This window comes from Aulonocara sp. 'chitande type north' Nkhata Bay, linkage group LG9 (assembly GCF_057382095.1).
Source record: "Aulonocara sp. 'chitande type north' Nkhata Bay isolate Kocher_YH1m ecotype deep benthic linkage group LG9, A_spYH_male_GT1.1, whole genome shotgun sequence".
NCBI classification, from domain to species: Eukaryota; Metazoa; Chordata; class Actinopteri; order Cichliformes; family Cichlidae; genus Aulonocara; species Aulonocara sp. 'chitande type north' Nkhata Bay.
In genome coordinates this window covers 17,875,729-17,903,707 of record NC_141352.1, presented here as the reverse complement: position 1 = coordinate 17,903,707, position 27,979 = coordinate 17,875,729, and the positions used below count along the sequence as shown (strand labels likewise).

Genomic DNA, 27,979 nt, shown 5'->3' with positions numbered 1-27,979 from the left:
AAGTCAGAATACCTTTAAAATTATCCAACAAATGCATTTATTTAGCCAAATTAAGTACATGGTTACAAAGACAGCTGGCAGGATTTCTATGGTACCTCGATTATGGTTTCAACTGAAAATGCTATATAGTATAACTCAAGTGTTACATGTGTGATTCTCCTGTAAATGAAAGCAAAGTCCAGCATCTTGTGTACTGCTCATGCATAACTACAATAGTATATGACAGCTGCTACTATCCTGTACTTATATGTACTTAATGCCCTTGCAACCTATGATGTTACAATGTCATTAACACACAAACAGATTATCTTGGTTTTAACAAATGGAATGTACAAACCAACACACAGAACATACGACACAAATATATACAGATTAGACAGATCTCAGCCACCCGATCCAAATATACAGTAAACATCTTACAAAGTTGTTTAGTCTGTTTTTAGCGTTGTGTACCATATTCTTCTGATCTTTCCACCTGATTTCCCTGACAAGATTCCCTTCTTATTCTCACTCAAATACTTAATGCAGGATAATCCAGATTATAGCCATTACTGGATCCACTAAAGCAGATGATACAAGAAAAAAAATACATGTAGCTATAGTGTTACTTCACCAGATTATGCAGCTTTTTTTAAAGGATGGTTCGAGAGTGCATTTGTTCTTGTCCATAAGGTGAAATGAGTGAGCAGAGAAACATGTGACATCTCACTCAAGGGTAGTTCAGCAGGATACAAGGAGACAATGGCTGCAGCAGAGATCGTATCTGGATCTTGTACAGATGTTAATAAAAACAGAATGCAATGATTTGCAAACATTTTAAGCCCTATATTTAGTTTAAAATGTCACAAAGATAACAAGACAAAAAAATGTAAATAGAAAGATTTGCACTTATTTTGAACTTGATGCCAACAAGGTGTTTCAAACCAGCTTAAATACTAATACTACATTAGAAAGGTTCATTGTAGTGACTATAGTGACCAAGGCAAATTAGGGAGGCATCCTTCACTTAGTGAGACTGTGTGGGCTAATAGTTCAGTAATAAATGTGATGTCTCCAGAGGACATCAGTGAAGCTGACACTGAAACTAAAATGAAACATCTGACAACCATTTTCAGTGAACGGCTTCTTGCAGTTGCCCACAGTGTATGTAATAAAAAATGGCATTCAAAGTAAGAATAGAAAAAAAATTAATCTAACAATATCCAGAAATACAGCTGCCTGGGCCAAGCTCATTTAAAACGGACTTGGATGAAGGGAAAAACTGTCCTGTGGTCTGACCAATCACAATCTGTAATTCATCTCTGACATCGTGGACAATGTGTTGTCCGGGCTAAAAAAGGGAGACGGATCAATCAACTTGTTATGAGTGTCCAGCTCAAAAAGCCAGATGATATTCAGTTGCATTGTGCACACTGCACGGCTAATATGCGTTTTAATGCTTGGTGATATTGCTCCAAAGAAAGAGGTGAAGAAAGCAGGTGCTAAACTGTCCAGCCCAGCGTTCGGACATGTCATAAAGAAATTAAAAATATGACAAAGAGGACTAGGAGCTGGTGACCACTAAAATCTAAAAATGGGAAAACATTTTGCTTTCAGACTAGTGCACCTGCCTTCCTCATAGTGTTAAAAAAGCAGTAGTCAGTGGTAAACAAGCCCTTGTTTTCACCTTATTTGAAACATATTACTGGCATCAGTATCAAAACATAACATCCAACGACATCTTTGCACTGTTTACAATTAAATATAGGGTTTTAGCAACATATTGCATTCTGCACAGCAGCCCAGCATTTTAGGAGACAGAATTGTAATAACATATGTATTGACCAATATGTATTTTGTGTTTTAGCTCAAAGCCATCTGTCTAAAAATACAAGGTTTTTACGTAGTGCATTTTAAATACACCTTTTGCAGCAAAACAGGAGAAAAGAACATGTGTAAATAAAGCAGCATGATCTTAACATCAGCATTCAAACATGAATGAGCAAACATGAGCAAACATAAGGAAACACCCATCTAACACATACACACACGAAAAAAGGTAAGAACTGGAACTACATTATGAGAATGAACATTTACATTTAAACAAAGAGGAAAAAAAGTGCAATTAGTCTATGATTAGAGGTCAGAAATGGAGTCCCGCTACCTACATACATCCTATCTATATTTTACAAAATCACACGTACAACTATGCAAAGGTTATTTGCTAGCTCTCGCCTAATCAGGAGAAGAAATTAACATTAAATCAGTTGCAGTGCTTGTTCTTCTAACTTGGAGAAATAAAAAACTGAATGGTTGCCCAATCCTAATTTTGAAAGAAAAAAAGACAATATAATTTCTCAATAATTTCTCTTAAATGTTTTCTTTTAGAAATAAATAAATTAGTAGACATTAAATAAATAAAACCTACAGCCCTCACATAAAACCTAAATCCTTCTCCAACAAAATGCTTGTTGCTGAGCACTAATGATACGAACGTCTGACCAAAACAATGGCGGCCATTCATTCCCTAATAGAGAACTGCTTTAGAGCAAGTGAGAGTTTTTAGGCTGTTTTGGCAGCAAGATTAAACTTCTTCGAAACTCACGGTGTCCGATTTATATTAATATCTAAGCCTTAGAGCTGTCAGATAATAAATAAAACAAACAAAAATAAACATTAAGGTACCCTTCCATTTTTGAGGTTCTTTCACATGTACATTGCAATGAAATACATTCAACCGATGTCTCCACCGACTCTATGGCCTTGGAAAGGAAACGCTGTGTTATAAAAGGAATAAAATAATAATAAAAAAATACCATCACAAGTGCTATCCAGTTTGCCCTCGAAAATACTGCTCCTTTCTCAGCAGCAAAGTCAACTCAATAGTGCAATACTGACAGCTTCCTATTTCCATCCTAAAAACTTCACATGGAGTCCGATTGGCATTCCTCCTTAACATAACACTGCTGTCACAAAAAACATGTAAGTGCATTTTTTTTCTCATTTAAAAATCAATAGTAACATTACACACTCACCAGCCACTTTGTTAGGTACACCTTCCTAATATGGGATTAGACCCTCTTTTGGCTTCAGAACTGTCTTAATTCTTCATGGCGCAGATTCAACGAGGTGCTGGAAACTTTCCTGAGTGATTTTGATCCTTATTGACATGATAGCATCACATAGTTGCTGCAGATTTTCAGCTACATCCCAAAGGTGACTGGATCTGATGGGGTCTGTTGTCTGTGGATCCCATTTGAGTACAGGAAGGCAGGATGGATGCATGATTTCATGTCGTTTACTCCAAATTCTGACCCTACCATCTGAATATTGAGACTCGTCAGACCAGGCAAGATTTTTCCAATCTTTTTTGTACAGTTTCAGGGAGCCTGTGTGAATTAAAGCCTCAGTTTCCTGTTATTAGCTGACAGGAGTGGCATCTGGTATGGTCTTCTGCTGCTGTAGCCCCTCAGCTACATCAGAGGTGCTCTTCTGCATATTTTGGTTATTTGAGTTACTTTTGCCTTCAGTCTGGCCATTTTTACCCATTTTGAATTTTGTATCTGTAAAACCTAGAGAAGGTAGTGATGGAAAATCCCAGCAGATCAGCAATTTCTGAGCACCAACAACCATGCTGTGTTCAGTCACTTAAATCACCTTTCTTCCTCACTCTCACGCTCGGTGTAAACTTCACATCATATGATCATCTTGACCATATGATATGCCTTGCGTTAATGAGCGGTCGAGCAGATATACCCAATAAAGTGGCCAGTAAATGAAGTCTGTACTGCGTCAGTTTACAACCCATGGCGTGATTTCATTGTACACGGGTGTCGGTAAAAAGCTACAAATGCTGCACATACGTGTTTTTTTTATCTGCTAACAGCAGTGGGACAGTTTAGTAAAAACATGCAGGAGGAGATAAACAATGAGTAGCGCTACATCTTATAATGTCTTTCATGTCTTTAAACAATATATTAATAATATACAACTCAGAAGCAGCCGCTGCTGGTGATACACACTATTTCTGCAGCCTACTCTATGTGCAGGTTGATTAAAAGAAAAAGCCTTTTTGTATGTGTACAAAACTGCTCATGACTGCTGGCAAACAGAGAACACTTTGGGCAGTTACCTCAAAATGCATTGAGAACAAAACCTCTGTATGGACGTCACTGGCAGTGCACTTCTGCTTCAGAAGAAAAATAAAACAATTTGTCTTCACTGGATTGTCTCTTACAAGATTCAGTGGAGGTTTTAGTTGTCGGACAGATGTAGTGCTGCCTGCGTAGTCGAGGGGACGGCTTTAAAGCACAAGCGCCCTTGAGACAGAGGTGGACGGTGGGTAGGGATTCAGGTACTGACGAGCCTGTTCTGTCATGATCAGTTGGTCCTGCGTCTTTCCATAAACCACTGCTTCCCACTCACTCACCTGCACAGAAGGTGATCAGTGGTTACTGTGATTGTCTGTTTCTACCCTTTTCACAGCATTAACTACACATTGACATTAATGACAGTTGTTTTGTTTCGTCATACCTGTGCAGTGTTGTGTTTTGTTGCTTTGTTAGAGGTCGGAAGCTTCTTCGTCCGAGGGCTAGTAAAGTGTTGAGTATGAACGGCGACTCCTAATGAGAGCTCATCTTTCCCAGAAGTCACAGAATGGCCACACTCGTCTCTCTCGGAGATCGGAGAAACCAATGAAGAGCTTGTCAGTAGACCTTCATCTGACACCTGCAACATGGCATTCTTTGAATGGTGCAGGTTTTAAGAAAGCAGTAGATTAAGAGTAATAGTAATTACATGGTATTTATAAAAATACTTTTACTTGGAAAGGGCTCCAGGACCTGAAGCTGATTTGAAGTGTGGTCAGAGAGGCTTACCTGTGCATCGTCGAGCTGGTCTTGGAAAAGTTCAGTATTAATGCTTTCTTTGCCCCAAGGGTCCAGGACAAGAGACTTGCGCACTTTTCTAGCTGGGCCATCCATCTAATTTTGAAGCATCAAAATGAAATAAAATTATTTCTTAGTTTTTTGATGAGGTGTTGAGGTCATGAAGGTTGTATTTCGTGACTTACGTTATGTTTCCACACTCTGTAATCTGGCTGTAAGTCTGCTCTGTTGAAGATGTCTGTTCCGGTCTCTTGCTTTAGAACTTCTCGAATGTCTTCTTCGAGAAAGGCCAAAGGCTGTGGCTGCAAAACAAAAATGGATGAGTATAACCACAAAAAAGGCAGCAATATGTTCACCTGCTTGCACCAGAATTTGGCAAATTTACCTCTCTCTTTAGTGGCCCGTGCATTTTCTCCTGGGCAGCCAAAGCATTTTTGAAAGGAGTGGGTGTCCTCGGAGTTGGAGTCATGACTGTTTTGCAGAATTTAGGAGTCCTGGAACTACATATTTGTAATTGTGATTACACTAGTTTTCTGCAAGCAAAAAGATCTTCTGATATACTGCTTACAGCCGATTCATTTACCCATCATTCTCTTTCTGGTGTTTAGGTGTGGTATCTTTTTGAAGGGGTGTGTTGAGCAGACACCTCTGACCGCACACAGGAGTTGAGGTGAGGGCGGGGTTTTCCAGATTGAGATGCTCTGGCACTGATATGTTGCAGAACTGAGGAGAATGAAGACATGGCATATTAGTCAAATCACTGCATCAGCTGTAATGGGAAGATGTTCTCTGAAGTAAATTATTAAGATAATTACTCGTGACGGGGTAAATGGCAGTGTCTTTATAGGTGTTTTCTTGGGAGAATTTGAAATATTTTCCAAGAAGGAAGAGCAAGTCTTGTCACACAAAGGAGATGGTTCCCCCCTCTCTCTTCTCTTCCTCCCAGTGGAAGCCTGGGTGGGTTTGGATGAGTTAATGGGAGTCAGGGATGTAAGATCTCCCACACCAAATGGAGCACAGTTCCTGTCTTGGCCTAAGTCGGTAGTGGCAGCGTTGACTGGGTAATTCACTGAATTGTACATGGTGCTCTCTTGCAAGATAGTGCTATAGGCTGCCTGGTTGTGCCTGGACGGCGTCGCCGTCTCTGACAAATCAAAACTGGCCACTTCGTTCCATGCGACAGGATCCTGCAGAGCAAAACACATCTACAGTAGATCTTTAATACATTCACAATATTTGGCCAACAAATTTACACAGAGTTATGTTTGTTCTGTGTTCATCTCCATTTGTTACTCACTGAATCAATAAGCTCCATGGTCTCTGCAAATTCTGGTATGGTCTGCAGGGTGGACAGCACTGTGCTGGCCTCTACAGCCAGGAACTTGCTGGGCGAGACAGGAAGCGGTGCTGGAGCTCCCTGCGGGATCTCAGGGCCCTCCCAGGGTCTTCTCTCTGCTTGTTCTTCCAGGCTACTGCTACTCGTGGTTAGCGTGTCATCTGACACACTGTCTGGCCATGCTGGGTACTGCTCCAAACTCTGAGATAGAGGGCAGCAGGGGACGGGTGGGGGTTAAAGACACTGCTGTTAGATCTTTGGCTCGTGCAGCAGGATGGTGTCTGATCTGATGGGTTTGGCAGATGTGGTGTAAAATTATTGCTAATTTGCACGAGTTTGGAAATTATGTGTAGGAAATGGTGGGAAAAAATTGTACAGTATAAAGTCGCTCACTGAAAAGAATAAATGTGAATGAAGTATGAAAACAGTCAGTGCAGACAGAATAGAGACTGAGAATGCTTTAGTCAGAACCAAACTGCGGGCTAAGTGTGGGTATGGTAGGATGGCAGGGAGTGAGGGCTGGAGGGGATGAGGGGGCGGGATCAAGTTTAAAACTAAAATAATGGGCGAGGTGAGGGGTGGGAGCTAGGGGGACTACCAAGCACAGCTTCAGGCCAGTCTGAGTAAGTGGCGAGAAGGGGAAAGTAGTTACTATTGCAACACTACAGCAAACAGGCTACAGACACGCATACATGCCCTCATTCTTGTTTTAGAATATATACACTGCAAAAAGTTCATTAATGAAGGCCAGTTAGAATCAAATGCCAGGATTTTGGACTTAAATAAACTTTTCGATATCAATATATTGTTTTTTCAGATTATGTAACTCGCTGTTTATTTCACTTTGACGCGAAGACATATTTAATATAAATATGAGCCTTTTTACAGTGTATGTACTGTAAGCTATTAACACACGCAGGCTATGCTGACTAAGAATGCTAACACACATTCAGTGTGTGTTCTTACACATGAACCTCTGCACTGCACTTGTTGGTGGACTTCACTCTCTGCTGACATTAGCAGCAGTTCAAGCTCCTTAATTCTTTGCTCTCTGTCAGGATCATCCAGGCAGGATGGCTGGAATAAACAAACATCACGGAGGAAGAGGAGGCGAAAGGAAAAGAGGAAAGAGTTACGAGAGTTAAGAAAATCAGGAAAACAAGACATAAACATAAAAACACTGCAACAACAGCACTGACATCGCACACCCTTTCAGCTGTATTTTGTGTTAGGAGAAAAAACAGGACGTTCAAGTTTTTGATTTGAGCTCCAGAGTTAGCAATCACAAGTACAACTACAGAAAGACCAGAAAATAAAGAAGTCAGACATTTTCCCCACTAGCATGCAAAGAAACCTTATAAAAGACTCACTGATATGAAGCTTGAATTTTCAGGAAGACTGTCCATCATGTGCCCACCATGAGGCTCAAATGGAAAACCACCCGTCTGCAAACAGAGCATTACACTTAGCTCAAATAGCGCCAAATCACAACAGCAGTCACCTCATTGTGCTTTATATTGTAAGGTAAAGATCATAATAATACAGAGAAAACACAAACAATAACATGTCTCTTTATGAGCAAGCACTTGGCAACAGTGGGAAGGAAAAGCTCCTTTTTAACAGGAAGAACATCTGGCAGATCCAGACTCAGGGAGGGGCGGCCATCTGCCGTGACAGGTTGAGGGTGAGGGGAGGAAACAGGACAAAAGACACACTGTTGAAGTGCAGTGGTGTATAAACACATAAAGGAGAAGGTGAGTGAAGAAGAAACAGTGCATCATAGGAAGCCTGCAGCAGCCTAAGTCTTTTTCAGCATAACTAAAGGAGGATTCAGGGTCACCTGATCCAGACCTAACGATATGCTTTATCAAAAAGGAAAGTTTTAAGCCTGATTTTAAAAGTAGAGATGTCTGCCGAATCCAAACTGGGAGCTGGTTCCACAGGAAAGAGGCCTGAAAGCTGAAGGCTCTGCCTCTCATTCTACTTTTAAATATCACAAGCCCACAGTCTGAGAATGAAGAGATCGATTGGGGTGATACGGTACTATGAGTTTTTTACAGTTAAATGGGCCCTGATTATAAATGTTGTGTTTGAGGTGAAGCATGTTTTAAGTAAGAGGACAAATGAAACAAAGACTGAGGATGGACCTGGTTTGATGCTGTCATAGCCACAGGGCTGCGGTCACAGTGCTGGGGCTCTGTTGGAGTTGCAGGACACTGCCTGTTGTGGCGTCTCTTCCCATTAGCAGAGGAAGTCTTGCAGCCATCTTGCAGGTACCCCTCATGCTCCACTTTTCTCTTCATGGTGGAATTCCAGTGGTTCTTGATGGAGTTGTCCGTTCTGTTAGGGGATAGCATTGCTAGTGTGACTCACTTACATTACTTAGACAGGAAGCACAAACAGACAGCGTGTGACGCACTACACTACCGTCCAGGAAGAAGCTTAGAGATCTCAGCCCAGCGGTTGCCAAGGCGTTTGTGGGCTTCATAGATGATTCGATCCTCTTCCTGAGTCCATGAAGACTTCTTAACTTCTGGGTTGAGGTGGTTGTGCCAGCGTTCACGGCACTGCTTTCCGATTCTTCCCTGGAGGTGCTTCGCAATCACTGACCAGCGCTTGGGACCATATTTATGTACGAGGTCAATAACCTGCATAAACACCACCACGTGGAGGATATTCAGTAGAAGCACAAGTAAATAAATTCATGGATTTATGAATGAATGGGGTAGGGTCCTAATTAATTCTGCCACTCTATAAACTTGTTCAAAGAGTTCAGATTTCTAAGAGAAGCAGTGCTGTTTAGAAACCTTCACTATAGCAACAGCAGAGCTTGTTTGGCTCTTTCCATCGAGGCTGAGAAATGTTGTGATGTCACTTTTGGCAGGCTAAGCTATAATTGTAAGATCTGTGTTTTTGTTATGATTCCAACATTTCGGAGGAATGACACACCATTCATGACATTCTTGAACAACAGTGATCCATTTAAGGAATGCATCGCTGGTCTAACAGCAGGAAAAGGTCTTCAAGCTTTGCTTTGTAGGAAAAAAAACTAATTAAAAAAGCGGCTGGCTGCTAAACCTCTTACTTGAAGAGACTGTTTTATTACGAATGACGTAGTGGAGAATTTACTTTAGAAAAAAATGAAAAAAAAAACCTTCTTGGCGGGAAGTAAGCATGCACATGTGCACAGCCTGGTTATTCTGAAGCTAAAGGGTACATTACATATTGTGGCACTTGTCTTTGTATTGTGTGTTTTCAACCTGTCTAAACTGCTCTCTCCCCTCTCTGCCATATCATTTACCCATTTTGTCACCAATGTTTCTGCACAAAATAGGGATTCAGAGCTCGTCTTACCTTTTGATCCTCCTCCTTTGTCCATGGTCCTTTCACTAGCTCTGGATTGAGCACCTTCTGCCACCGGTGCTGACACTGGCCATCTGTCCTCCCCTGTGATAGAGATACACAAAGAGCAACACCTCATTACAGTAGTAACTGAAAGAGATAAACCAATATGGGGTAAAGTAGTAACATTTTTGTTTAATGAAATTACACAATTGTGCTTACTGGAAAAAGGGTAGCTATTAATTTCCAGGAGTCTGTTCCGTGCTGCTCAACAAGCTTTTTCAGCTTTTCATCCTGAAGAAAAAGAGAGATGGAAAAAAAGCAAATGGTACAGAGCGCGTGTAAGGCATCTTGTTCAGCATTTTCACATAAACACTGTTATACAGTTACCCTTAAAGATGTTTGCGAGGAGATAAAAGCAGAACGTAACATGCAATGCCTCAAGTTAAATCTTTCCAACAAATTCCCAGCTCAGATGTCAGATCTCTGATAAACTTACCTCATCTCGTGACCACTTTACTTTGCACAGTGTCTTTTTATCTTTGCTCTTCTCTTTACTCTCTGGATCTGTGGACTGCAGCTCTTCATCCTCATCATTGCTAAAATATACAAGGCAGTAAAAGAAGAGCACATTTAGACCACAAATGGAGCCCAAGACTGAGGTATGAGGTCAGTGCCTGTAAGCTAATATATTAGACATCAATACATGGACACCAAAGCTGTAAAAAGAAATTACTTGAGAATGGTGTAAGAAGCTTAACTATTACTACAGGATGAAGGCTCAGTGTAATTAAACGGTCTTGTGACCAAGTAGATTTGCCTACTCTTTGCTTTAACTTCATCTGAAAGAAATAAAATCCCTGTTAAAAGAATTAGACTTTAGCAGTGAGTTATGCCAAGCTTTTTAGGGGCAGGATTGAGGAAAAGCAGCAGCATGTACCAAAAGCTGACCACAACTCTTTTGATGTCATAGCAAAATAAATAAACAAATACATTAATAAAAGACAAATAAAAGCAAAACTAAAAGCATCAGTGGGCAATAAACAAGCCTTTGACACATCATATCAAAACTGAAAGCAATGTGTTCTTCGTGTATTGCACAACACTGACTCTGGACATTTTAGCTAACCAAACAAATGAATCAATGAGTTCGTTGATGCGGGGATCTCAGTGTGACTGCATTAGGTCACAGGTCTTGAAGATGTAAAGACAGAAATAACATGTCAATTATAATTATGCACAATAAAGAACACAAAATAGAACTACTGATAATATAAAATGTCAGCACACTGCATTTCAAAATTTTTGCATGCAAAAACCTGCTGCTGGGCACTAAAGTCTTTGCAGTATGGGAGCAGACTTTAATAAATGGAGGAGAAATTAAATTCCTGAACAGCCAGGCTTGTTGTCCTGTAGGAGACCTCTACAACCACACATGCACACACAGGGGGTTGGGGAGTGCTCTCTTGAGGTCTTGTATGAAAATGTGGATGAAAGGTCTTCCTTAGAGTGGAAACTTTAGTATACCAATTGAATTTTGGTATGGCCTGATTCCCTCACAAGAGGCAAGAGAAGTTTGCTGAAAAGGAAGGAGGGGCCTAAGGTGACTGGAGGAAAGGAGGGGTCTGCATCAACAGGCTCTTTCACTACCAGAGCTTTATAAGTGTGTGTGTGTGTGTGTGTCTTGATGAGGTGGAAGAGGTGTACTGGGGTGTGGTTAGGGGACTGGCAAAGCCGTAACGGTCCAGTTCAAAAAAGTTTTTAAAACAAGCGTCACCAAATAGTATACTGATCTACATCCAGTGTTCAAACAATCATGTTGCTGTTGAAGTTTATCCATATCTTAGAACATAATGAAAAATGCCCTTTATAGAGGCTAACAGACCAAGGTTACAATTTTAAGGTTTCCTATTTTCCAAAGTCTAAAGGTAGCAGTCCAAACGATGCACGGGGCAGTACTATACTGTTCAAATATTCATACTTACTGGGATGGACTGAGAAAATGTGTAGTACTTTTAGCTTAAGCGATGACTATAATGTCTGATTAACAAAACTGATTGATATGAATAATTTTTAAACTAATTAACCCACATTTTTCACATGGTATACTTATACAGTCTAGAAGCTTTTTCTTCCATTGCCAGAAACCCAAGAGACTTAATGCAAAAATCTGTAATGTATAATTAGAGGACACATGCTATCTGATGTGGAGTTTTTTTAGTCTGTGGTTGTTTTTATTTTAAATATTCAGAAAAAGTGAATCTGAGCAGTAAAGATGCATTAATCTGGCTGATTTGTCATTGTCTAGTAATGCGTTTTCAAGGATGATGCTGTTACATAACAGCTGTGTGAAACTGGCTTCACATTCACAGAACATTATTTTGAATGCGAAACTTTCAGAAGCATTGCCACCCATTCAAATTAATGCACGTTTCAGGTTGTTTAAGCTATATCTGAAACGTGGATTTTACACTGTCTATACTTTTCATCGGGGTATGTTATTAACTATAGGTGTTATTCATTAACTACTTATTCATAAATCCCGTAGGCAGACCTTATTACAGTGCAAGTGTGCAGGTGCACTTGCAGTATAAGCTGTTTATATGAGGCACGTCGTATTAACTGTACACAGGTGCATTGTGTCACGGGAACTGAATAATGAAACACTGCTGGCACCCACCTGCGTGATTTCACGTTGTCCATGACAGCTGGTAGGAGGACTGAAATTCTTCGTAGATGAACCTGTGCTTGGCAGCTCCCTAAAATCCCTCTTTAATAGATGTGTATCCATAGAAAGCGTTGACAGTCATTGCAGGTTTCTTCGGGATCTGGCTAGCAGCGAGCTAACTAAAAGCACAGTTTATAACATATACTTTCTCCGTACAAGTCATATTCACATCTTCCCAGAGAAAGGCGTTGCTATGTCCTCTTCAGATAAAGGCTGTCTTCAAATGCGGACTCGTAACATAAAAACTCGCTATGAAACTGAAGGTGGGCTACTTTTATTACTCGCCGTCCGGGCTGTTTCTATCATAATCTTTCTCTTCTGTACTTCTGTTTGGCGTTATGATTTTTGTCCATCCCGCCGATTCTCGCGCCCAGCCCTCTGCACAGGCGGCCTCGCCCCCGATTGGTCAGAAACGGGGCCGTGACGAGAGGAGTCGGTTCTCGAAACTGATAGGTCAAAAACGAGGACACACTCGCAAGTGATTGGTTAAGAATTTGCAAGCAGTTCTTTCATTGGTTGAGAATCTCAGGAGGCGAATGTTATAGCAGACAACAGTGTTGTCACCTCTTTCAGCAAAATGGGTCTTTTCATTATGACTGTAGTGGCTCAAAGTGGGTTTCGGGACTTTCTGGGGGCCCTTTGGGGACTTTCAGAGGGTTCTGAGGCACACAGCGCGAAAAATCGCACAATGAAAGCGCAAAAGGCTGCATCATCTGCGCCTTTGTGCCATCGTATACCTTCAGGTGAATGCATTTGCGCTGATGTGATGCATTACTATGGTATATTTATTATTAGAATTTGCATCTTATATAAGGACAGCAGCAAAACAGTACCATAAAAATTGGCTTTCCACGAGCAGCTCTAAAAACGGTGTTTTGCTGGCATCTTGTGGACAAAACTTAGGATATCGACATACTGCTTGCAGATTTCACTCATATAAAATATAATTAACCTCTTCATATGGGGTTTATTTCAGTGATATGACAATAGTGACATTTCTGTGTTTGTGCAATATGAAAATATTACAACATTTACTGTCACTACCCGTCCGCAGTCCCATACATACTGTTTTTATTATTCATTAAGTATGCCATTTTTATGTAATGTTTTTTTTTTTACTTAAGTACAGTGTAAAATATTTTTTTAGAAAGAGAATGTGGTCAAATGAAATTGGCTTGGTACCAGGCACATTTTTCTTAAGGGATCGAGCGCCTGAAACACGGACAGTTTGTTGATATTGTAAAAAAAAATAAATAAATACAGCCACAGGGGGCCGTTTTAAAAACGCACTCCCCTGTTGCGCATGTCCCTAATGGTATGCCCCCCCGTACACCCACGTTTCCCTGCCTGAATGCCACTCCCGTTTTATTTTTTCTCCAAGTTTCAGGCAGGCTCTATCATGTTCGTCCATGGGAGGCCGCTGTTAAATATGATTTATTTGAATAAATAACACTTTGATTTTAAATATTTTAGCTGCATCTTATTCAGAATTATTGCTTCGTATTTACTGAGGGTGAAGAATCACTATTTGGCTGTACCAATCTTTCATATCAGCTCTGAAAATATGGTGTTCTCGCTGTAATGTTGCTCTTTACTAGGCTTATTCTGATTTTTACTGTTGCAGTACAAAAAATATGGTTTTCAGCTACAAAGAAAGAGAAGAGTTTAAAACATACTTTTTAAACATATTTATCAATTATTTATATTTAGCAACACAGAGATGCTGCCTCGGGAGATTTTCAGTCAAAACGTAACTGTCCAAAGGGTTCCTTTGTCGCCACCTAGTGGCTAGTGGTATTTACTGCAAACCAGATTACCCATGAATACTGTTATTACCGATTTTCGTCGCAAACATGCACTTGCTTTATAATCAGCATTTGTTTTATTTTCCCATTTCCCATCTTCTCTGGCCTAGAAGCTTCATATTCAACATCCTTTGTCCATTATCCCGTTTAAAGAGACATAACTTACATTCTTTTCTCTCAGCAGTCTGATTTTCCTCTATTCTCTTAATGATCATCACTATACCCCAGCATGCCTTTTTTATAGATCATCTATTAATCATCTACTTTTCTGACGCCCTCTCTGATCTAAACTCTGCTTTGATCTGTATTACATGTATAGTTGTTGTACTGTACTTGTTGCAATATCTGGATTTTCTGAAGATTTCAATTACAAAAGTGGACTTCCAATGATAAGCATGATGAATAAGCATGTGAGACGCAAAGGACAAAGGATGAAATGAATTTAACATTAAACAGCAGGTCAGAGGTGGCTTCAGTTTTCCTCAAGCTTATACTGTGGAGGAAAATGTCCAATTATGTTCTTAAATTCTATGTCAGGGGCTTTAATTAGCAGTCACTGAGCAAGAGCAATCTTCATCATCCTCACTGCAGCAATTTTTCGTGTGACAAGTCAGACAGGGAAGCAGATGTTGCCTTGCTACGGTACATTACAAAACAACACAGGATTCAGAAACATGTTTCTATGTTTGACTTCATATTTGATTTCCAGGCTTGTTCTGTTCCGTGTGTTTTCGGGCCCTGACCTCAGAAAACCACAGAGAGGCGTGGACCAGCCTGCTGCTGTTCTTCCACTGATCTTTACCAAGGTGCTAAAGATCAGTGATGAAATGACAGGAAGTCAAAACACCCACTGATGCTTTGTGAGTGACCTTTGTGCACACAGACAAGTCAGTCTGAGACCGTTATGTGTTACATGAACTTTTAGTATTGAAGAAACAAAATTAAACCAGCTGAAATAATTTTTTACTATTTTATATGTGTGCACATGTTCTGTTATGCAAACAGCATAAACATAATACAGAGGAGGAAAAACAAAACTGGTTTCCTGATTTGTAGATGTTAGGTTTTCTAAACTTATGTTGCAAAAGATTCTGCACAACTTTTTGTACAATACATCATCTGGCTTTCTAATCAGGATTAGTTAAGTTTTTGAACTTAATTTGAAATGCTGAATCGCTGAATTAGAGTTGCAGATGCTAGCTGTTTAATGTTTATTAATTATCAGCCAGGACAACATCATAGGAAATTCTTTATCATTTAATAACGAATGATATAAAATGTGTTTGTTCATCCACAAAATTTCACCATTACATTATAGACAGAAACAGTTGCTGTACATCTTCTTGCATCCATCCTCCTGTCACAGCCTGTGCTTTACAGAGTCTGGTGTCTCTGTAGCAACCGTGTCCACAGTGACATACTTATACCAGAGCAGAGCCCGACAAACTTTACTCCACTTCACTACCAGGCCTTCTGAAGATCCATCACACGTTTGTTTAGGCAAATGGAACATTGGGAACGTTTCTCCAAGTGGTGAAGATAGATGCATGAAGGGCATCTACTCTTAGGAACTGTTGTCCATTTTTGTGAACATCCCTTGCCATCCATCCCCAAAGGTTCTCAGTTGGATTAAGATCAGGGGAAGATGCAGAATGGTCCAAAAGAGTGAAGAGTGAAAGATTGTCCTGGAAGAAGTCCGTTGTCCTGCAGTCATTGTGCACTGTAGCGTTGTCCTGTTTAAAAACCCAGTCTTTACCACACAGACAAGGGCCCTAAGTCATGAGGGATGCTTTCTGCAACATCTGGACGTAGCCAGCGGCCATTTGACGTCCCTGCACCTCCTGAAGCTCCATTGTTCCACTGAAGGAAAAAGTACCCCAAACCCATATGGTGCCCCCCCACTGTGGCACGTAGAAAAACTCTCGGGTGGCATCTGTTTGTCATGCCAGTAACGTTGGAAACCATCAGGACCATCAAGGTTACATTTTTTCTCATCAGGGTATAAAACGTTCTTCCACCTTTCAGTGTCCCATGTTTGGTGCACTCTTGCAAAGTCCAAACGGTCAGTTCTGTGGTGTTCAAGGCGACGAGGCCTTTGAAGATGCTGTCTGATGGTTATGGGGCTGCAGTCAGCACCAGTAACGGCCTTAATTTGGGTCGAGGATCATCCAGTGTCTTGACGGATAGCCATTTGGATCCTCTGGCTCACTGCTGGTAAAATTTTGGGGGGTCTTCCACTTGACTTTTGTTGGTCTGTAATCCTCAGCAGTGATGCCGCGCTTCAAGTGCTTATGCAGTTCAACAACCCGACCATGCTCAAAAAGGGAGCGATTTTTTTTGCCTTTACCATCAGAACGCCATGGCAGTGTGACTACCTGACAGAAAATGACAGTGAATCCACATTTGTGCCCAGATTTGGCCTTTTAAAAGCATGTGGTCTTAAATTTTTGATCAGCTGTAAAACAGCCTGTTTCAGTTTAAGTGTTGTTCCCAATAAATTGCATGCTCAAAAAAATGTTTTGTCTCACCCCCACTTTTTCTTGTGGCATGTTGAAGCTCTACTTGGAACTTGTTAAGATCTAACTATGCAAAATATGATTTTTTTTAAAAGCTTATTTATTTATTTTGCCATTTTTCATGTCGAAATGTACAAATATATGATTGTGGGATTTGTATAGAGTATTTGTGTACATCACATAAATGTTGTCAAGCACACACATTACAATCATTGAAGTATTATAATATTATTGATTTTATTTCTTTTTATTATTTCTTTTAATTTTGCGTTACTTTTGTCAATTTGTGGCATAGGCCCACAAACTGAAAACTATTCACACTCATACAGATACAGTTTTGGTTACTATCAAGATGACTTAAAGGACAGCCGATTTCAGCAACAACAAAAAAACTTTTTAAAAAAGTAAAAACTATTTACTTCTCACTTTAGCTATTAAATATATGTAAATATTCAGTCAAAATGTAGATGTCAAACTTTTCTTTTTAAAATATTTACATTTAATGTTGGCTTAGCTCTTCAGATTTGTTGTGGAGAGCACTACTGGGGCCTTTCTCTTGTATCAGCTCTGTCAGGTCTGACCTGGACTACAGTGTGTTTAGGTGTTGACCACAAAAGGTCAGACACAAAAGCACTGAAAGTTTAAATCACACTTTTTTGTTAAAAAGGATATTACCACATTTATGAAGCACTATATTAAATAATATGAACTAACAAAATATTAATAATTGCATTATTATTAAATGATTCATAATTGAAATAATTCATCGTGGATACTTCATAGTTGCTGGCCTTCAACTGTCTGAATACTGTTATGATTGTTGGGTTTCTGTTGCCTTCTTTCCTGTTGGTGGCGCTGTTGAACTGTTGGATTTCGTCAGAATCAGAGTAAACCAGCTGTGCCAAGCAAACATGACCGGAAGTTTTTGTTATCCCAGGAAAATAAGAGCCCAAAAATGTTTATTGCGTAATCAAAACGTCGTGATTTTATTAAAACACAAGTTTTGAAATTTTAACCAAGGACATTTGTGTAATTACATGCATACAGAGTTATAGGATAGCTGGCCAAAATTATTTTTAAATGCCTTTTTAATCGCCAGAGTAAACAAACTCATAAAACTAAAGAAATGTTGGCAAATTTGCTAATTTAGTTAAAGGTGACTGTGTCCTTGAAGGCCAGTGTAAATTGTTGTGTAAATTGTGTAAACCACTGTTCAGGGACAAAATATAGATTTTATAAAAGGTGTTCCAAAGCATTTGAAATACAAAATATCTCTCAAGAATCCAAACATATCACAGATTCTTGATAACCAAAATTGCATGTCAAATATAACAGTTAAAATGAGTTCTAAATGCATACTTGTTGTTCGGATTTTGTTGACGCATGCCTTTATTTAGATTGGAAAGGGAATCAACAAAACAGTGAAAATGACAAAGACGAATAATGCAACATTTCAGCTCCCAGAAGTCAGTCCTCTTTGATGTGCTTTGTATTTTTTCTAATCTTTTCTGACTAGATTGAGTTGCACTCTCACCAGTCCAACCCTGTTACACACATTTCCAAAGGAAGGCAAATTAATTGAAAAGATTCCTTATTTATATGACTGCATGTATCCTTGACTTTCCATCATCACATGTATCATATTCTACAGCTCGCACCTCTTACAAACACATGCTAAAAACATATATGTAAACATAAATAACATAAACAACATTTCTGTTGTCTGAAATATATATAGCTATGTACAAGCACAAGTTCTATATGTAATAAGTCATTATGTCTTGTGTAAATGGTTACTCAAATTGTAACCCTATTACCATGTCATGTTAATAATATAATCGTAAATGTTTTTCCTAGCTCTGAATCTATTATCTTTGCACTGGTTTAAATTATTAGATGAGTTTATTTGAGAAAATTTTTGAAAATAAACCAAAAAAGTGGGACTATTGAAAAGTTAGATGTGGTAAGGTTCAAAAGTTGCTAAGATTAAGTCTAAGTCTAAATATTAATTAGTTAACTAACTAAAATATCTCATAAAAAGTGAACCTTTGATGCCTGAGGTGGACAAATTTAAGGGGTTTTGTTTGTTTTTTATGGTTTATCATTTGTTTTTCTTAAATACATAGATTATAAAATAAATGCATTATCACTTATTCGCCACTTTTGAAACCTAAACTGCCCAATTATAGAATGACTCAAAAGTATTATATGGGTTGGGCTCCAGCAGAAAGCACAGCTTTTTATCTCAGAGGCTACAGTAAGATGTGTTTAATATGTTTAATTAGAGCTATGATTGGCGTGAGGATACGGTGGACGGGAACATTAAAGTAAAACAAAGTGCTTAAAATGTGTTTGTTTTTAGCACAGCGGCTAAGCAAAAGACATCAATTCAGGAAGTTTTATTCCCCTTATATTTTGAAAAGCAGCACCGGAAGTAAAGTGGTGTCTAGTGTGTACTTCACGGCGGTCGCGTCTGTCCGTGTGAGGTCCCGTGACAAATTTCATTGGAACTTTGTGCGGCCAGGAAACACTGATGTTTCCTGCTGCGCTCACTTGTCGGACGGCTGTGAGCAGTGAGAGAAAGCACACTTTCATTTGGAGGGTTTAGGGACTTTCGTCCCTGCCCGACCTGGACAAATGTTTGCTACCTTAGCAGCTTAACTGCCGTAGAGCGAAAAATCCCCGCTGGAACTGCGAAAATAAAGGAACACCGCGTCAAAATCCTGAAAGGTACGTGATGTTCACGTAACTCCTAACGACGTGTTGGCTAGCTGTAGCTGTAATATTTACTTCAAATGAGGAGAACTGGTGCCAGTGTAATGTTAAGTAATATAATGCTAGTTATAACATTAACCGTTTGTTGCTCAAATATGTCACTAAAGAAAGTTTAGCCGAGAGACGCTTAAAGTTACTAACTTGTGTTTGTGTTTGCTCATCTACTGTTTAGTACTCATCATGTCCTTATAGCTTAATACTGTATTGTTTATAGTTTGTGTTACATTTGCGGTCTTGTTAGAGTGTATGAAGCTTATCGTTTAGTGTCTGCCGGGGGTTTATTTGCGTGTGTGTGTTGAGCTCCTCCCTCCCCTGTCTCTTTTTTCTTTTCTCTCACGTCCTCGGATCGAAAATGTATTATTAAGAAATTATTTTCCCCTCAATACACGTAACATGTGCACAGATTTAAAAGTAGTACCGGTGTAAGTACACCTGTACTCTTTGTAAGCTTTTGCCGATACTTTTGGCAGAATGAAACAGAAATAGTAAACGAGGCCTTTTTCAATGCTGTCTTCAAGGGAACTGTCATCCACATAGCTCTACGTAGCTTTCAGACTTCAGAAGCTGTCACAATGAATGTTCACCTTGAATGTTTATCCAAGCTTGTGTGATATTAACACGCACCAAAAAACTCAAATTTACACTGACAGGAAGGTTGCTTCCCTTGGTGATCCCTCTTCATCATTCCGTTTCCTCTTATTATCCAAAGAGTATATTTAAACTCACATGTGGACTCTCATCTCATCTGTCCATTTGCTTTGACTGGAGGTCAACTTCACATTTCCTTCCCTGATGTTAATGTGTGGTTTTATGGGACAAATACTCACATTACAAAAGAGCCAGCTCAACATCTGTCATAACAGAGCAAGCTCCTTAAGGCTGCTGAGCGTGCTCTCTTTGAGTTCTTATTTTCTGCAGCTGATGAACCGGTCATTTCTTGTCAGTGCACACACTGATTCAGGTTTGCTGCGAAAAGGAAGTCAGTAGACACTGCGGCTGTCTCTAAGCTGTCTCGACTGTCAGGTTAGGGTAAGAATTTGGTCATGTGCTGATGCACTATGTTTGTGCTCCCCGCACTACTCAAGCTGCACTTCCTCTATCAGAGATTTGCCACTGTTGTGGCAACGCAGACTGGTCTGAGTAAAGGTTAGAAATTATCTTTCGTCCCCTCAAAACTTTGCCTTTTTTTTGTTGATCAGCAGCTGCTTGCCTGACTGAGCTTTCGTGGTCTTCTAGTGTTGCTTATGCTTTACTGTACATAACCACAGATGTCCCTATGTTTGAACTGATCATTGAGAAGTTTTTTTTTTTTATCCCATGTAGTAGGCTGTAATATTTTGGGTCTGTCATCACAAGTTAATTCATGTTGTGATGTGGGCATAAACTGTGGCGAGGACACATGTTTAACAATAGTCTCATTCCTTCTTATTCGCATTGTGATTCCCACTCTTTGTTTTCACTTCTTATTATTTAACTTGACAGTGCGTGCTGGTGGGTGTGGTGAGCTGCAGCATTCCATACTTAGGAGTAGCAGCCTGTGTCGGGCTCCAAATGTAGGTTTCACTGCACGGTTATATGTTGTTTCCCCCCATCAACAAAAAAAAATTCTGGAATGTTAAAAAGCGGGTCCTACCCTGTGAGCTTCACAAGCCATTTAAGCATGAAAAACACGCACAGATGTGAGGCAGCTCGGCGATGTGCACAGGCATTTTAGTGTGTGCCAGCCACAATGACGCAACCTTTTTTTTTTTCCATTACAGAATTGGTGTACACCGATTCTGTAATAAGATTCAGTCAATTAGATCAATACATATCCTAATTTATCACCAGAAAATATGTTTTCCTGCTTTTACCTGTTTTTATTTTTTTTAAATCTTAGGTGGCGGGTGTCACGAGAATTACACATTAAAAGGTCACCTTGGGCTGAGGCTGATGGGTTTTGATAGACTGAACAGTCTCAGCAAAATGAAAATATTTCCTAGTTACAGCTCTATTTTTAAACAAATGCTTTGCATATGTGGACAAGCAGTTGTATTAGAGGGAAAAGTTAGTACTGGTAATACTGGCTCTTTGTGTTCTTATAAATGTGAGTAAAAGTGAAACTAAAAAGAAAGTTTTACAGTGTCGTGACAGAACAGAAAGAACGCCTAGTGATGAAGAGGGCATGAAGGTCCCTCTGACTGCACTCATGCATTTTAAAGAGGGCCGCTCTTTTACCGTTTCCTCACCCCAACGTGAGCAGAATGAGATGCCCACTCAGGATACACTCAGGATCCGTACGCGGCAGGAGAAAGCTGTCACAGAGCAGGTTTTCTGTGTGTTTTGAGAAAGCAGCAGGGCTCGGAAAGATAAAACTACTAAACAAAACTAGGCTGACCTCACAAACCTCAGACAATGGTCAAGTCAGAGCAGCAGACAAAGAGCTTTGTTCTAAAACAACAGACGTTACATAACGGACAGAGAAGGATATGCCGCTCTCTGTGTGTTCAGTTAGATTACACAGTGTTGAGTATTTACAGTACACGTGATCGTTTCAGGTCCCCAGTTAAGCTGGAGACAGAAGACACTTCTGTTACAGTTTATTAGAATTTACTCATTAAGACTTATCAGTATTAACTTTGTCCCCCTTCACCTTAAATCAACTGAAAGCCTGACCTTTTGTTAATTCAACAGTCAGGGGAAGGAATTTATTGGATCCCAGCAATTTGCTTTATTTATTTCCTTCTAATGTTTTGCTTGCTGTGTAACTCTGGCTTCAAAAACCCCTGCAAGGTTTAAAAAAAATTATACATTTTTCTACTGAGCCAAACAAGGGAGAATGTCACAGACTCAGCATGTTTGAGAGCTAGTGTGTGAATCACTGTGGGCTTGTATGTGCTCAGTTGTTAGGGGAGACATGGAAGAGATTGCATGGATAGAGTCATCTGGAAGAAGATGGCACGATTAACAGCAAAATAATAGCTAGTATGTGCTGTATTGATATGTTTAAGTGTTATGTTATTAAAACTGAGGGAGGATGGGATATGCTCACAGTAAGGAGTGAGTTAACTGGTTGCCCAGGAGGAGGGAGCCCACCTGCTGCCATGTTGCAGCTCACTGACCCATCTGTTGTCCCTGTACTCTCACCACAATCTTCCCTTTTTAACTCTTTACCCCTCAAAAGCCTAGCAGGAGTAACCCTTGAAGCTCTTTTATGAAACTAATGGTTTCTGTCATATTTTAAGCCTGCTTAAAGAACAAAATGACTGGGTGTGCATCAGAGGCAAGTGAAGGTGGTCTCTGCCTAGGCAGCTACCCTTGGAAAAATCCAGAAACTTTATTTCTTAATAGTCAGATGATATATGATATATGATATAGTCATTTTTATGGGTGAAAGAGTTAAGAAAGCCGAAGGACTTGTAGACAGACTTTCAGCCAAGACTACATTTGAATAACGTCTTTTTAAAAACGATTACCTGTAATGTAACAGATAGTGACAAAAAAGAAGAAAAATACTTACACTCTTCAACGTTTTAACATACGGTGTACATAACCTAGTTTAAAAATAACTAGACCGGTGTTACATATTTTGTTCTGTTGTGTATTTAACATATCTTAATGATATGAATGTTTGATCCTTGGCAAAATAAAACTGAGCGTTTCTAACACATGGGATGATACCATTTCGAGAACTGAGTGCTTATAAAGTGCAAAGCAGTTACAACAAATACTGTGCCGATATAATCTGATTAATGAGCAAAGGCTGCCACCTCTGAAGTGTGCAGTGATGTAAGCCCTGCAAGCTGATATGTGTAGTGAGCAGAGCAAGACCAGTTTCACTTCCTGTATAACAGAGTAAGCTCTTCTCTTTCCTCTTTTGCAGTAGAGACCCAGAATGAGGATTGGCCAGTCGTATACTTGAAGCCTTTTCCTGGGGGACACATTACTGCACCTTTGAATGCTGACCGGCCCTAAGATGGAGGACCAACCCAGTTTTCCCAATGTCAGCATCCCTTGCCACAATGAGCAGAGGGACAAAAAAAAGCGTTACACAGTGCGTACATTGGTTCATTCATATTTTTTCTGCAGGAAATGTAATCCCAGAAATGGTCATTTAAATTAGGACTTGCTACTTTTCTTAATGTTTACATGAATTATGGTTGTCTGTTTTTTTTCAGGTTTACAAAGTGATTGTCAATGTTGGACAACAGGAATGGTTTGTCTTCAGGCGATATGCAGAGTTTGATAAACTCTTTAACACAGTAAGCAGTGGAACATCTTGATCTTCCATCAAATCTAATTTGGGGGGCAGATGTTGTGTTTTATGATATTAAGAATCATTCAGAATAATTACAAATATGTCAGAATAATCTTCTCCCTTCTAAAATAATTTTCTCTGTTGCGCTTTTAACACAGTTAAGGAAACAGTTTCCATCTATGAACTTGAAAATTCCAGCTAAAAGGATATTTGGGGACAACTTTGACCCGGGTAGGTGTTTGCATATGACTAAATAGGCCCTGCTTGATCTTTGTTGCGTGCAAGTGATTGATTGTAGGTTTGTTTTAAATAGAGTTCATCAAGCAAAGAAGAGCCGGGTTACATGAGTTCATCAAAAAACTCGTCTCACATCCTCAGCTTTGCAACCAGTAAGTGTAGCAGCTCCTACTGTTATTATACAACACTATATTATATATTGATGTCTGATGCTAACTTTATTAGGATGAGTTGTTCAGATTTTTTTAGCCGTGCTTTGTGCTTATTTAAATTAAAAGTTGTACTATGTTGGCTGTCACCTGCTGCTGTTAGAATGTTTTTATTTACCTGCTTGTCCTGTGTTAAACTTCACAGTCCAGATGTGAGGGCATTTTTACTAATGGAAAAAAGGGAACAAATATCAGATGCCTCTGAGGATGAAGATGAAAAAGTATGTAGCAGTTTTGGATGATGGTTTGCCTGTCCTGATGATAGCATCTTGTCTGATAACCCTTTTTATACATGCATAAATATATCTATATAAATATTTCAGACAGTTATTTTAGGCTGTTATGTTAATATGGCAGCTGTGGGTCTCACTGGCTTATCTAAATGATGTTTTTCTGCTCTACAACAGAACAACTCTACCTCCAGAAACATCAACCTGGGACCCTCTGCAAATCCACAGTATGTTTACTAGAACATAGCTGACAAGGCCTTGATGTTTTTATCAATTATTTCTATCTGAAATGCCTGTAAATTTAAAAATATTTTATCTTTCAGAGCCAAGCCCACAGACTTTGACTTTTTAAAAGTCATAGGAAAAGGGAGTTTTGGGAAGGTATGTAATTGGTGCAATACTGGAAAATATGTTCACTTTATCTTCATCCCAGATGTTAGACAGTGACAAGTTTTAATGTCATTACTGTTGAGGAAGCAACAGGTTTTAGTTCTGCATGTGTTGCCCTTTCCATGTAGGAAGTGAGAATCGGATAAGGAATTATTTCGGTTTTCAGTGTTGATGAAATTCTCAACGTGCTCTGGTTCTCTCCTGATGCAGGTTTTCCTCGCTAAACGAAAACACGATGGAAAGTTTTATGCCATCAAGATCTTACAAAAAAAGATCATTCTCAACAGGAAAGAGGTAAAACTTTGATCACCACTGAGTTTATCTGTATTTTGGCTTGGATATGTGTATGATAATGGTTCACATATATTGTTGTGCCAATCAGCAAAAACACATCATGGCAGAACGCAACGTTTTGCTGAAGAACGTGAAACATCCTTTCCTGGTTGGGCTTCATTATTCCTTCCAGACTAAAGACAAGTTGTACTTCGTGTTGGATTTCATCAATGGAGGAGAAGTGAGTTGTTTCACTTTTATTTGTAATAAAATCACACAGAATTGAGTCACACTGTCATGAACAGCTGAGAAATGAAGCAATAAAGAAACTTTTTTAAAAATCCCCCTTTACTGTTAACACACCTCCATGTGTGATATTTTTATTAGCGATTATAGCATTACTTAGAGTAAGGGTGGCTTTTGCATGTTACTGCTTCAAGTGTGATTGGCTTTTTTAGCTGCGCTGCGTGACAATCAGCATGCCATTAAAGCCGAATCTTACTCTGAACTAGATGAGCAAAACATGGCAAAAATGAAATATCAGTATTTATAAGTTCTCCATAACTTTTTTCTTTTCAGCTTTTCTTTCATCTTCAAAGAGAAAGGACGTTTCCGGAGCCCAGAGCAAAGTTCTACATTGCTGAAATGGCAAGTGCGCTGGGATACCTGCATTCTCTCACGATTGTTTACAGGTATGCTGCTGTTCAAGTGTCAGTCAAGCCAAATATGTAAAGCCAAGATACAGTCATGTGAAAAAGAAAGTTCAAGTGATTCTGTGAAGTCATGTGAAAAACTAATACTACTACTACTAGCAAATAGACCGTGCAGAGAAACTATGAGGAGAAAAACCCCGAAGAGCTACGTCTCAGACATCTCATGATTGAAATGCTATGGTGGGGTCATAAAAAAGCTGTGCATAAATGAATGCCTGCAAAGCTCACTGAACTGAAGCAATGCGGTAAAGAAGATGCAGTGTGAGAGGCTGATTACTTCAAGCTAATAAAGCTAAATGTGTTTCTTTAAGCTGTTATAGGATGAGATATACTTAGTTGTTTTTTGTTTTTTTTTTACAAGACTTTCTTCAAGTGTAGAGCTTATGAAATTAAATTGAAATTACATTTACTTCAAACATATGGGCGTTTAAATGCAACTGTGTTTGAAATTATTTTTTCAGAGACTTAAAGCCAGAAAATATCCTTCTTGACCACGAGGTAAGTGTTCAACGAATCCCGAAATATATCTCAATGCCACTTTTGGATATCATGTTAGGGTTATAACTGGTGGAGGAGTTATTACATAAAACACGTACAGGACACATTTCATTCTCCTGCTGTCATTTCCAGTTCCAGCTGGACAGAAAGCGTGTGATTGGATTAGGTCTTATTAATGATTTTCCTGCCTAGCCTCATTGAGAAAGTTAGGAAACGGTGAATGTGACTGACTGCTGCAGCCAACATTCCTAGTAAACAATAGTATCCTCAGTCCCGGGGGTTAATGAGCTGCTTGTGTAGCACATGTTATCTAAAAACATCCCTATGTCCTCCCTTTTCTAGGGGCATATCGTACTCACAGACTTTGGATTGTGCAAGGAAGGCATTTCCCAGAAGGACACTACCACTACATTTTGTGGAACACCTGAGGTTTGTGTTCCAAGAAAGCCTTTTGTTTAACATGACAATCATTGAAAATGTGTGTGTGTGTGTGTTGTAATTTGTTAAACTACTGGAGAATAAAATACACTTTCATATGCAAAAGAACTGTAGCATTGATAACTGTGTTTTAAGCTAGAAGGAAAATGTGAGAGTTAATGTCATATTATTATGTGGGGTTTTTTCTTCTTCTTCTTCTTCTTTTTAAATGAGCAGTACTTAGCTCCAGAGGTCTTGAAGAAGCTGCCGTATGATCGCACAGTAGACTGGTGGTGTCTGGGCTCAGTGCTGTATGAAATGCTCTTTGGTCTAGTGAGTTTTTACTTTGACATTTCCAAAAATAACTCTGATTTGTAAATCTGCTTTAGTGATAAATGTTGAAACATTTCAATGAGTTGCCACATTTTCCTACTCACTTATAAACCTCTACTCCCCCCCCCCCCCCCCCAATATTCTAGCCACCTTTCTACAGCAGGGACACACACGAGATGTATGACAACATCCTCCACAAGCCGCTAAGCAGGCGTCCCGGTGCCTCCAACACAGCCTGGTCTCTCCTCGACGGGCTGCTGGAGAAAGATGGCAAGCGCAGACTGGGATACAGGGAAGACTTTGTATGTCTCATTTATTAAATTGATTTTCACTACAGAATTTGTAACTTTTGAGCTCCCTCTAGTGGCCCATACCTTTAATGTATATGCGTGTCACTGTCTCTAACACTAATTAAAAATGAGTGTCATTCTTCTCTTCACGCTCTGTTAGCTGAAAAATCATGTTGAGGTTTATTTACTCTTGACTTTCAGATTGAGATCAGAAGACACAGCTTCTTCTCTTCCATCAACTGGGATGACCTTGAGCAGAAGAAGATCCCTCCCCCTTTTACACCACTTGTGGTAAATATTTTTTCCTGTAATCAAAACCACCTGGGTATTTTACACTTATTTTGACTCTTCACAAGACATAATTCTCTTGGCTTTGCAGTAGTTATCATGTTTATAGTATGAGTAGATCTAGTTCATAGTAATTCTTAAAGAACAAACAAGAATAAACTTGTAACAAGCGTGCACATACATGCAGTCCAACAAAATTAGATATGCAATCTAACAGAGTATTGACACAATGAAAAGGTCACATTTCGCTTAGGTAAGCTTTGTTGCAGGGGTATCTTGTTGTTTGTACAACTACAAGTCTTGATTTTTATTTTTTTTTGTAAACTGGCAACTCCATTTATAATTTTTTATGATTGCCGTGTCTTTTTGGAGCACAGTGTAAAATTGAAACAATGCTTTTCTGTCACGGGAGTAAGTCACCCTTAGGTGACCTACTCTGTGATGGTGTTTTGTATTTTTTAACATGAATGATAATGTGACCTCTGCACTTTTTTTTT

General features: G+C 39.4%; 2 protein-coding genes across 3 annotated transcripts in view; one reads left to right on the top strand and one right to left on the bottom strand.

The window, feature by feature from the left end:
- Window positions 1–28: 28 nt before the first annotated feature.
- On the bottom strand, window positions 29–12,603 carry mybl1 (MYB proto-oncogene like 1). 2 transcript variants are annotated; one of them, XM_086306192.1, is made up of 16 exons: window positions 12,224–12,603; window positions 10,043–10,142; window positions 9,766–9,837; window positions 9,556–9,648; window positions 8,629–8,849; window positions 8,349–8,541; window positions 7,572–7,646; window positions 7,168–7,278; window positions 6,163–6,402; window positions 5,681–6,070; window positions 5,449–5,588; window positions 5,251–5,365; window positions 5,051–5,167; window positions 4,857–4,961; window positions 4,513–4,707; window positions 29–4,408 (listed from the first exon to the last, which is right to left on the bottom strand). In XM_086306192.1, exons 1-16 carry the CDS (start codon window positions 12,244–12,246, stop codon window positions 4,283–4,285), a joined length of 2,316 nt encoding a protein of 771 aa, XP_086162318.1. In that variant the 5' UTR covers window positions 12,247–12,603; the 3' UTR covers window positions 29–4,282. The 2 variants fall into 2 exon arrangements, with proteins under 2 accessions (XP_086162318.1, XP_086162319.1); XM_086306193.1 differs by having other exon boundaries at window positions 5,681–6,052.
- Window positions 12,604–19,028: 6,425 nt separating this feature from the next.
- sgk3 (serum/glucocorticoid regulated kinase family member 3) overlaps window positions 19,029–27,979 on the top strand; it is a 9,853-nt gene continuing 902 nt past the window's right edge. Inside the window, exons 1-16 of the mRNA XM_086306183.1 lie at window positions 19,029–19,322; window positions 23,230–23,400; window positions 23,525–23,608; window positions 23,763–23,835; window positions 23,918–23,993; window positions 24,196–24,271; window positions 24,458–24,507; window positions 24,604–24,661; window positions 24,881–24,964; window positions 25,053–25,184; window positions 25,523–25,635; window positions 26,118–26,154; window positions 26,497–26,583; window positions 26,809–26,904; window positions 27,051–27,206; window positions 27,396–27,485. Coding sequence (XP_086162309.1) covers window positions 23,305–23,400; window positions 23,525–23,608; window positions 23,763–23,835; window positions 23,918–23,993; window positions 24,196–24,271; window positions 24,458–24,507; window positions 24,604–24,661; window positions 24,881–24,964; window positions 25,053–25,184; window positions 25,523–25,635; window positions 26,118–26,154; window positions 26,497–26,583; window positions 26,809–26,904; window positions 27,051–27,206; window positions 27,396–27,485 — 1,308 coding nt within the window. The 5' untranslated portion in view covers window positions 19,029–19,322; window positions 23,230–23,304. The remainder of the gene's footprint in view (window positions 19,323–23,229; window positions 23,401–23,524; window positions 23,609–23,762; window positions 23,836–23,917; window positions 23,994–24,195; window positions 24,272–24,457; window positions 24,508–24,603; window positions 24,662–24,880; window positions 24,965–25,052; window positions 25,185–25,522; window positions 25,636–26,117; window positions 26,155–26,496; window positions 26,584–26,808; window positions 26,905–27,050; window positions 27,207–27,395; window positions 27,486–27,979) is intronic.